We start from the raw sequence: 11,426 nt of genomic DNA on the forward strand, positions 1-11,426 counted from the left end.
TGTTGCCCGTTTACCCGCTATGCCGATGTAAAACTTTTATCATATAAAATGAATTTACATTTTAAAGAAAAAACAAATATTTTATGATATTAAAAAACCCCTAATACGACTCTTAATTAGGACATCAATCATCAAAATTAGGAGATAATATAAATCTAAAGAATTTATCCAATTATAAGATAGATTCCTAATAAAGATAAATCCCAACAAAATAAATTTTTAAATAAAATAGCCATAATAAAATTAAATCCTTGATGAGGCAATTACTAATCTAGCCAAATTAAGGAAGTGATTAGCAATTTTTAGCCAAAAATTAGTAAATGTCCAAATATAGCCCACGAAACCGTAGGTTTCTATATTCGTCTACTGTTTCGCCAATTCGTCTACTGTTTCGTGTTTTGTATAAATTTTTTTTATTATTTCTAAGATACAAAACTGTAGGTTTTTTAAAACCTACGGTTTCCTCTCGGTTTTGCTACGGTTTCCCAAACCGTAGCCTACGGTTTTGGGAAAAAAATACGTTTTTTTTAAAGTCTACTGTTTTGGGGTTTAATCTACTGTTTTATCAAAAAAGCTACGGTTTTATTTTTTTTATTTATTATTATTAAATTTTTTGTTATATAGAGTATTAAAAAGAGTGTTTATAAGATGTAGAATTATTTTAACAATTATTTTGTTAAATTTTTTTGAGAATTAAAAACAGTAGACTTTAAAAAAAATTAAAAATAAAAAAATAAAAAAATAAAAAAATAAAACCGTATTTTTTTGTGATATAGAGTATTAAAAAGAGTGTTTATAAGATGTAACATTATTTTAACAATTATATTGTTTATAAAATGTAGATTTTTTTTTTGACAATTATTTTGTTAAAAAATATTTTTTGTAAAATATAAACTAGTTTTTTAAGAATTAATACAATAATTTTTTGCTAAATTGTAGATTATTTTTGTGAATTTGTTGACTGCTTTTTTTGGTAAATTTGACTACTTTTTTGTTAAACTTTGCTATTTTTTTTGTCAGAGTTGATTAATATTTTGCTAAACTTGATTACTTTTTTGTCAGAGTGGACTACTGTTTTGTTAAACTTGACTACTTTTTTGCCAGAGTGGACTACTGTTTTGAACATACCCTATATATATTAAGTATTTCATATTATTGAAATTTGGGAAAACTGCAATAAAGTCCCTACATATTTGTCTCATAATCGATTTAGTCTCTATATTTTTTTTATTCAATTAAGTCTCAAATACCGGTAATCATATTCAATTTAACCCTTTGACCCTGTCAACAGGTCATCCAACTTTCAAAAATTGCATTTTTGGCCCAGATTTCAAAATTTATTACAAATTTGGTCCAAAATTTACACTTTTGGCCCATATTTTAAATTTTGTTATAAATTTGGTCCAAACTTTACCCTTTTTGCCCAAATTTTAGAATTTTATTATGAATTCATCCTAACATTAGTTTTTTTACAACTTTTTTTCTCAAAGAATTGTTTATAATATGTTTTTTCGTTATAAAATCATATTTATACAAAAAAAAAAACGTATTTTCAGATAAAAATCTTATATTTTCTATATAAAAACATTTTTTAAAAAGTTTTTTGTATATGAAATATCTAGTTATAAAAATAGGTATTTATTAAGTATATAAATATATACAAATCCGTTTCTATAAAAAAATATATATACAAAAACATATTTTACAAAAAAAATGTATACAAACACCTATTTTATCTATATTTTTTTTATAAAATCGTGTTTGTTTACATTTTTTTTATAAAAACGTGTTTGCATAATTTTTTTATATAATACGTGTTTGTATACATTTTATAAAATGTATACAAACACGATATTATAAAATATATACAAACAAATTTTTGAGAAAAAAAGTTGTAAAAAAACTAGCGTTATGATGAATTCATAATAAAATTCTAAAATTTGGGCAAAAAGGGTAAAGTTTGGACCAAATTTGTAACAAAATTTAAAATCTGGGCCAAAAGTGTAAATTTTGGACCAAATTTATAATAAATTTTGAAATCTGGGCCAAAAATGTAATTTTTGAAAGTTGGATGACCTGTTGACCGGTTCAAAGGGTTAAATTGAATACGATTACCGGTATTTGGGACTTAATTGAATAAAAAAATATATAGGGACTAAATCGATTATGAGACCAATATGTAGGGATTTTATTGTAGTTTTCCCTTGAATTTATTTCGTATTTTGAAAACTGCACTTCTCTCTAGCTTCTTTATTCTCAAATTACGGATGGAAGATGGGAGTTTGTTAATTCCCAATTATCACATGTTTGGCCACCCGAATACAATCCGAGAATGTTTTATTTAGGTGTTGAATTTTACGAAACCAACACGTTCACCGAATTTGTTCATTTGGTGAAGTGCAAGATGGGTCTTCCTGAAGAATCAAAAGTCAGTCTGGCTTATCAACATCCAGAACAACTCTATTATTGTGGTATTGTTGATGATCGTGATATCAAAAAGCCGATCAAGGTAATAAATGTCGTTGGAGATAAATATGTGTCTGTCTATGTGGTGGTTGAAGAAGGCGTTTCGCGTAACGAAGTGGATGATAGAGGAAAGGCATCTGCAGCTAATTTATAAAGTGGAAAAGGGAGCAACAACCCAATAGGTAATTTTAAAAGTCCAAGTAAAAGTCAATATCATAGTGTCGTTGAAAATGTAAATGTAGTGCCTGTAGTGCCAGAACCGATTATGTATGTTACACCGGAAAATTATAAGTATATCGGTGATAATGATGTTGGTACATATGTTAATGATGTTGGTGTAAATCATTACTTTGACCAAAAAAAAGCACTGGACGTGGTGAATAAGGCTGGTAATGAATCTGGAAAACAAGAAGTCCCATTTTTGCATGATGGTGAACTAAAAGGATATGGCGAGATTGCGGATTGTGACAAGTTGGATATATCCGACCTAGAGAGTGATTCTAACGGAGAAGAATTTGATGATGAACCTAAACTTATTTATTCAGATACCATGTTTCATGGTATGCCCCCATTGCCTTCGTGTCCTGTAAACGATGATGTGAACATTCCATGTCAGAGGGTGGATATAAATGAAGAGATTAAGGTTCTAGACATTTTTGATGACAAAGAGTTGCTCAAGCTTGCAATTGGAAGACAATGTATGGAACAAGGTAAGCAGTATAAGACTACTAGATCGAGCAAAGAAAGGTTCGAGGTGGTTTGTTTGGTAGAAAATTGTTCTTAGATGGTTAGGGCAAGGGGAATCAAATCGACTACTGCTTTCCAAGTCACAAAAGTTGTTGACCAACACACTTGTTGTGCATCAAACATGGAGTCTAATCATCGACAATCAAAGAAAAAGGTACTCGGCCACTTTATCGCTGAAGTATTGGCCGGAGATTATAATAGAGTTTATCGGGGTAATGAAATTGTGAGGGACATCAATTCGAAATTTCCAATCAATATCTCATACCAACAGGCATGGCGGGCAAAACAATATGCGTTGTTGATGTTAAGAGGTACCAAAGAGGATTCATTCACCAAACTACCAGCGTATCTGCACTAGGGATGGCAAAAATCCCCATACCCGATGGGGAACCCGAAACCCGCATCCGTTTTGACTGGGGAATCCCCAAGTTGACCGGGGATGGGGATGGGGATGGGGAATCCCCGAATAAAAAAGAGTCGGTGGGGATGGGGATGGGGATACCCTTAATCCCCGACCCTAGACCCGCCCCCGGATATATATTAATATATAATAATAATACAAAACATATATTTATTGTACAGTTTACAATAAATAATACTTGATCCAAGTAACCTAACTCATGAGTAATTACTTGGTTGAAATTACACATTTTCTTTTTCTTTTATTTAATTTAAACTCGTGTATAATTTTTTTTTCTATTTAGTTTATCTACTTTATCTCAAATATCACTCTGATAATTTTTTTCTAGTTCATTTTCTATGTAGTTATGCAAATTTGGTAGAAAATTTGTTTATATTTTTTGTGCAATCTATGGATATTTTTATATTTTGTAAAATCTTTAAACTTATGTTGGTAAAATTGAAATTTAGAGTTTTCCTTTATGTAAAACTTTTCATATTAAATAAGGGAAAAAAATCCCCAATTCCCCGCTGGGGATCCCCAGTCCCCATTGGGGGTGGGGGTGGGGGTTTATTTATATTCCCCGATGGGGATGTGGATGGGGATGTGGATGGGGATGGGGATTGGAATGAGAATTCTAGGATGGGGATGGGGATTGGGGTCTCCTGTATTCTCTGCCCCCGTTGCTATCTCTAATCTGCACAACTTGGTCAAGCATAATCCAGGAACTGTTACTCAGATAAGAACAGATGATGATGATCGGTTTGAGTCCGTGTATATCGCGCTGGGTTGCTCGGTAAGCAGTGATAATTTTTTATAACAAATATAACATATGAATCCTAATTGGTATTTGTTAATGCCATCAAAAATAATTGTAGGTACAAGCGTTCATCAAATATTGTAGGCCGACCCTAATAATTGATGGTGGTCACCTAAAGGGTGAATTCAAGGGTACGATGTTGCTCGCAGTGACAATGGACGGTCAAAACCAAATCATGCTTGTTGCTTATGTCATATGCAAAAGTGAATGTACGGAGACATGGTCCTGGTTCCTTCGAAAACTACGTGAATGTATAGGCAACGTGGAAGACCTTACATTCATATCTGATAGGGCTCCATCCATAGCGACGTCAATTGCAAATATATTTCCTCACGCCCATCATGGAATATGTGGTATCCATTTGTATTTCAACATTTCAGCAAAATTTGGAAGCAGCGATACAATACACGCATTATTTTAGGAGACATGCAAAGCTTATACTGTTAAAAATTCGATAATGGGATGAAAAAAATTAAAAAGGTAAATGATCGTGTATGGGAATACCTACAAAACATCAATCCAGAAAGATGGGTCAGGGCACATTTTCCTGGGAATCGGTATTTTCTTATGACATCAAATAGTGCAAATTCGATAAATTCAATGTCAAGATTTGCAAGAAAGATGCCAATATTGATGTTGATTGAGTATTTCCGTGCAACAATGCAACAATGGAGTTTTCAGAAACGTAATGTTGCAGGTACTAATATTTTATATATAATAGTACTTGAAATGTTATTTTACTACTCATATGATATGAAATTATGTCTATTTTTTAGCTGAAGAAAAAACAACACTCACCCCATGGGCTGAAACGATTATAGAAGCAAATAAGAATGCTTGTAATAATTGGATGGTGTATCCTATCTCAAATAGTAGATTTGAAGTGAAAAGCTCTACTCACAAAAGTGTCATTGTTGATTTCCAACAAAGAACATGTACATGTAGGCGGTGGCAAATAGATGGCTTACCTTGTGGCCATGTCATAAAAGTGCTCACAATGAACCGTTACGAAGACTGTTCGGAATTTGCTTTAAAAGCTTACTTTACAGAGACGCTTAGGAAAACTTACGAGGAGTCTGTGAACCCCTTATTAAGTCCATCTGAGTGGGAGATCCCCGATGATTTGATGATTGTGAAGCCATCCATAATGGAGAGACATCAGTCGGGTAGGCCAAGAAACACTGGTCGTATTCCGTCGCAAGGTGAGCGTCCCATACGACAAGAATGTTCTACATGCGGTCATTTTGGACACATGAGGAACGATTGTACGGGTAGGGGATCGGGGAGCGGATCTGGGGGTAGGAAAAAATCGACACAAAAGGGCATAATGACTGATGAATTCGCATCCGGGAGCGGATCACAGAACGAAAGCGTGTACCCTACTTTTGATTTCAACAACACATTTGATTTAAATTGTCCTTAGATTATTGTAGGAAAGTAATGAATTCCCGTATTTGTGTTTTGTATTGCTTGTATTAAACTGCAATTCTGACATTATTAATTAAATCTAGTACCCCACTTATTATCTACTTTATTCCATGAAAAATAAAACACAAACATAAAACATTATAGAAAACGAGATACACCAGTAGTAAACATTACATAACACATTTCACATATATGAGCCTTCTACATGAAATATTTGTTATTTTTAACTAGAATTTACTGTTCAAAATGATTAAAAGAGCAAATTTACTGTTCAGAATGAAATAGTAGTCAAATTACAATCATATGTCCGAATTTCACTGTACAATAAGACAACACATAAAACTTTGACATTCACTGTACGATAAGACAACACTTAAAGTAGTAGTCAAACGCTAGTAGACAGTAGTCAATACTTATAAAATAGTAGTCAAATTACAATCATATGTCCGAATTTCACTGTACGATAAGACAACACATAAAGTAGTAGTCAAACGCTAGTAGACAGTAGTTAAAACCTATAAAATAGTAGTCTAATGGCAGTATATAATCCCTTGAAGATATATTTACCTGTCAACACTAATAAAAATTTACTTCTCATAAACTAAAGAAATAACAATTTGCAATTGTGGGGCTCAAGGTGTTATAAGGACCTCAAGAACTACCAACAACCCTGGACGGTTGTTTTACGCTTGTCCTAAAGAGGTATTTGGGTTGTCCTCTAATTATTTATATTATAATTTTTTAGTGAATATTTACACAATATACATAATTTTTTTGATATTTATTTATCAACCACCACAATTTGGGTTTATTTGTTGGGTGGATGATGCAAAAGACAATAATTCGTTGATAATTTCTAACTTAGCTTGATCGAAGAAGAAGCTTCAAAGCAAAATACTGCACTTGAAGATAGCGTTACTTTGTAGTTGGATTTTCTTTTTTGGTGTTGTTGTCTACAAGTTGTAAAATGTAAAATGTAATGTATGTTATTATTTGTAATGGTTTGTGTTTCCATCTATGGTAACTTGTTGTGCTATGATGGTAATCCAAGCACATATCAGAATGCCTTCTTATTGGGTGTTCCATGTTAGTGGTAAAATATGATCCATCTTTTATGATACAAACTAATGTCATATGGCAGAATTGTTATATAGACAATTAAAGAATCTTATAGGGCGCATATAGTACAGGCTATTCTGTGAAATAAATTATTTGACATTAAAACACATCATAGGTATCTAGTTTACTGTTGGAAATAAATTACTCATTAAAATACAATTACTTGACATTAAACACATCATAGGTATCTAGTTTACAATACAATACTCATTCAAATACATTAACATAATTAGATTACTAAACATAGGTAAACCATATACTCTTATAGATTTTTTTCCTAACCAACCACTAATAAAAAGCAAAGATACATATATATTACCTAAAAATTACAAATAAAAGACATACATAGACATATATTCTACCTTAAAATTACTTCAACAAACAAGCAAATTATTAAAATACTACTCATCTTCTTCCCACATCGGAAACTCATAAGGATACTCTTTTTTCATAGCAATGACTTCCTTTTTTTTCTCCAAATAGTACTCACGAAGTTCTAATTCACTCTTTAGATTTCGAAAAATTTCTTCACTAGAGCGGATCGAACTCTCGACAGATTGGATTTCTTGCCTAGTACTTATAATCCAATTCCTTTTACGGTCAATATCATCCCAGTAGTTGTCTAGAAGGTTTCGTTGGAAACGATAATCTTCAAAAGCCTTATCCACATCAGCTTCTCTTTGTAACAACACTTTTTTCACTTCCTCATCCATCTTCTCCCCTAATATAGGAAGATCGACGTGGGGAGGGGGATTGGTTGAAACGTTATTGGAATTTGACTCCAAAGGAGACTTATTTTTGGACGTAGATGGTCAATTAAATTTTACCAGGATTCTTTTCACCTCCTCTGATATTTCTGTCATTTTCACACTACAATTTTTTTTATTGTTTCTTTGATTTTTGAATTGATAACAAATTTACATTAAATATGACATTAGATAATAGTCAACGACTAGAAGATAGTAGTCAAAACCTATAAAAAATAGTCAATCGAATAAAATAGTAGTCAAAACCTATAAAAAAGTAGTTAAATAACAATCATGTGTCGAATCTTCACTGTACGATAAGACTACACATGAGGTAGTAGCCAATGGCTACTAGACAGTAGTCAAATCCTATAAGAATGTAGTCAAATTACAATAATGTCTTGGTACGATATGACAACACCTAATATAGTAGTCAAAAGCTATTTGTCAGTAGTCAAAGCCTATAAAAAAAGTAGTTAAATTGTCAATTATATATAGAGACTTAAATGTATGCGTCTGAGATTTACAAATCATATATTAGTGGTTAATCTATAACCTTCATACACATACAATCATGTCCACCTCTCAAGAAAAATGGTGGTTGATGCCACAAGAGAAGCGATTGCAAATGTTAATAAAAGAAGAAGAGATCAAGAACGAGATTAAAGGCGTTGAAGAAGATAGGAAACGGTTGGATAACTTACAAGCCGATATTTGGTCTAAAATGAGGTCGGTTCAAGACAATGAACGCGACATAAAAACTACAAGGGTTTGGGTACGAGATGCAATAGACTACACCAACAAAGAAGAGGTTAAAATGAAAAACATACAAAAAAATTACGACTGAGTGATTCAAGAAAAAGCAAAATTTCCAAATGATTTTCCAGATGTTTGAATTTAATAATTCTTGATTAATCAAGTAGTAAGTTTATGCATTATTTATGAGTTTATCTATGTAATAAGTTTTATATTTGCTTGTTTATTATGATTAATATATATAATATGTACTATTCTCTTGCTAGTTTGTTTATGTTTAATAATTAGGGGACATTTTGTTAACCAATCGTCATGAAACAGTACACATTGAATGTCACTAAAAAACATACAACTCGGACTTAACTAAAAATCGTCTGTCTAGAAGATCCATAATATATCATGCCCATCCTATAGCGAAACTGAGTAGCAGCAACAACAGGTGTCATCGATATACCAATAGGTCGACCTGAAACAAGCTGCTCCATGAACATCATCATAAATACACCGCACTCTCCAAACATCCCTTCTTGTTGGGGTACGTCCGTAACATCCGTAACAGTGATGGATGCTTTCTGAACAGACAAACCTATGTGGTTCCAATAGCCAATTTCCAGCAGAATGTGGTCCATAAGCTCTTCAAACCGCACAAAATCAATAATCTTCACGGAGCCAAATAATCGGAAGTTGTCGTACAAATTCAACGACAGCGTGTCCATCCATAACTCGCCAAGTACCCAATGATGTGGGTTGATGCATATTGGAAAATAAACCTGTTTTAACACACAACCGTTGCAATTAATTACAGCGTTTAATTAGTGTAAGTGTTAGCACTAACTAAAATTATCAAAAAAATAAAAACCGAAAAATTTATAAATATATTTTTTTAATTACTGAAATATACCTTCAAAGGAATAACAAAACCTGATAGTGTGTACACAATCGCTTTTGTTGGATGGTTGGACATATGATCCTCAAATTTCTTAAACATACCCGACAATCTAGGGTATATTTTAGTCCATAGATAACTCCCCCACGAAAACCTATATTATAAGAAAAAATATTAGTTAAACGTATAAAATTTAGTATTTTATTATAAATATTAAATTGACAAATACCTATTCCATTGATCCAAGTTCTCCACCACCCACAAAATTCTTTGGTGACTTTATCATTGAGCTCCTTTCCCAAAAAACCTTGATTGAGCATATATAGCAAAATGGCACGGACACCGTCGTGAGCCGATATATCATTGAACCGTTGATTCAAGATAAGGAGCTCTAAATCTTCTACAAGTAAAGAAGTGTCCGTGCGATATGGGAATACTCTGGACCGAAATGTATTTTCACCATATCCGTGTTTATACATGGTTGAAAATTCGATCCTTGATGTAGGACACCGGCCCATGTAAAGTCCGGTCACAAGACAAAACTCCTCGGGCCCAAATGACAGTGTACGTCTAGAAAACCTAAAATATAGACGCTCAGCTGCGTCCGTTTCAACAGTAGGACGCAACATATGCAGTAACAGCCCATGAATAAGAAGTCCGTCTCCGAACTGAGCTGGTAGGTCCAACAAGTAACCGAAGCTAGTTGTTGAAAAAATATCGCGCACGGGTCCGTTCAAGCCACTCAAAACTTCATGCAATTTATGGCATGAAGCTTTGACAGATAAGTGACCCATCATCGTTTTGTTTGGAAGCTACAAAATTAAATAAACATTAAGGTTAAATAAAGTTTTATAAAAGAAAAAAAGTGATAAACAATTAGAGAAAGCACACAATATAAGACTTAATCATTTCATATATTCTATTTACTTTGTATAAAATACCAAAGGAAATTAATTGACAACATTTTTTTGTGTTTTCTATACTAATAGTATACCAAATATAGCATTGTACTTAGAAAATGGTGTGACAATAACATATTTTATAACAAACCCAAAACTACCAAAACAAAATGTTATTTTGTCAATACAATATACTTCAAAGTATCTACTCATTATAAACATAGAAACTTCTTCAAATAGATAGTACATTGCTATTGTATACTATAATCGAGACATAGAAAATAACATACTTTTTCACAAAATGCAAACATGGAATCATAATATATATACAATCGTTAAAATTTCGTGGAAACATTTTTTTTTCGAACAAAAATGAAAAAATATATATAAAACCGTAGGTTTTAAGAAACCTACGGTTTTATATACATACCTACGGTTCTTTTTTTTTTTTCAAAAAAAAATCACAGCATCAACAAAATATTCAAATGTTTATTTATTGGTTATAAACTTTTAAAAAAAAACGGAAAAAGAAAATAATAAAACCGTAGGTTTTTTGGAAACCTACGGTGTACAAGCTTTTACTGCACAAACTATGCATTAAATGCTTGTACACTGTAGGTTTCAAAATAACCTACGGTTTCGCTATTTTTTTTAGTTTAAAAAAAATCATGAAATTATACTATATATCAAATTCCGATCATGTTGGATCAAATTTAAAAAAATAAATAAAACAAAAAAAAAAATACTTCCGGTGCAACGAAACGAAACTGTAGGTGTACAAGTCGACACTGCACAAACTGTGCATTGGGCACTTGTACACCGTAGGTTTCGTATGAAACCTACGGTTTTTTTTTTCCGATTTTTATCAAATAAAAACGTAACGCCATATACAAAACCTACTCCTAATCACGAACACGGTAAAATTTTGATGAAAAGTAGACAAACCTGGTTGTTCTTCGGGTGCTCCATTGAGAGAAAACAGTAGGCAAACAAAAAAAAAACAATAGTGAAAAATGACCTAATCTGAAAAATTAACCATTATATACTTTGGGCTAGTGGGCCACGAAAAAGTAAACGGACCGTGAAAACAATATTCCGTTACCACGAAATAGTAGATTTCAAGAAAAAGAGTAGTCAATGCACGTTGACCGCAGTCAAC

General features: G+C 32.3%; 1 protein-coding gene and 1 long non-coding RNA gene across 2 annotated transcripts; one reads left to right on the forward strand and one right to left on the reverse strand.

The window, feature by feature from the left end:
• Window positions 1-4,199: 4,199 nt before the first annotated feature.
• LOC145126396 (uncharacterized) lies at window positions 4,200-5,856 on the forward strand. The gene is made up of 4 exons (XM_079061771.1): window positions 4,200-4,409; window positions 4,492-4,842; window positions 4,914-5,130; window positions 5,210-5,856. The coding sequence occupies exons 1-4, from the start codon at window positions 4,200-4,202 to the stop codon at window positions 5,854-5,856; spliced, it is 1,425 nt and encodes a 474-aa protein (XP_078917897.1).
• Window positions 5,857-8,782: 2,926 nt separating this feature from the next.
• Window positions 8,783-10,531, reverse strand: LOC145125935 (uncharacterized). Its single transcript, XR_013716224.1, has 3 exons — window positions 9,598-10,531; window positions 9,384-9,522; window positions 8,783-9,252 (listed from the first exon to the last, which is right to left on the reverse strand). It is a non-coding gene; the product is annotated as an uncharacterized LOC145125935 (long non-coding RNA).
• Window positions 10,532-11,426: the final 895 nt, after the last annotated feature.

This window comes from Lactuca virosa, chromosome 7 (genome assembly GCF_052849685.1).
Source record: "Lactuca virosa cultivar CGN04683 chromosome 7, Lactuca_virosa_CGN04683_v6, whole genome shotgun sequence".
Classification (NCBI taxonomy): domain Eukaryota; kingdom Viridiplantae; phylum Streptophyta; class Magnoliopsida; order Asterales; family Asteraceae; genus Lactuca; species Lactuca virosa.

What these genes read in the sequence shown, in the direction of transcription:
- LOC145126396 (XM_079061771.1), top strand. Translation starts at nt 4,200, where the DNA reads ATGGGGATGTGGATGGGGATGTGGATGGGGATGGGGATTGGAATGAGA. An exon ending in ATATCGCGCTGGGTTGCTCG is followed by an intron (nt 4,410 to 4,491) that starts GTAAGCAGTGAT and finishes AAATAATTGTAG; the next exon opens with GTACAAGCGTTCATCAAATA. An exon ending in TCAGAAACGTAATGTTGCAG is followed by an intron (nt 5,131 to 5,209) that starts GTACTAATATTT and finishes TCTATTTTTTAG; the next exon opens with CTGAAGAAAAAACAACACTC.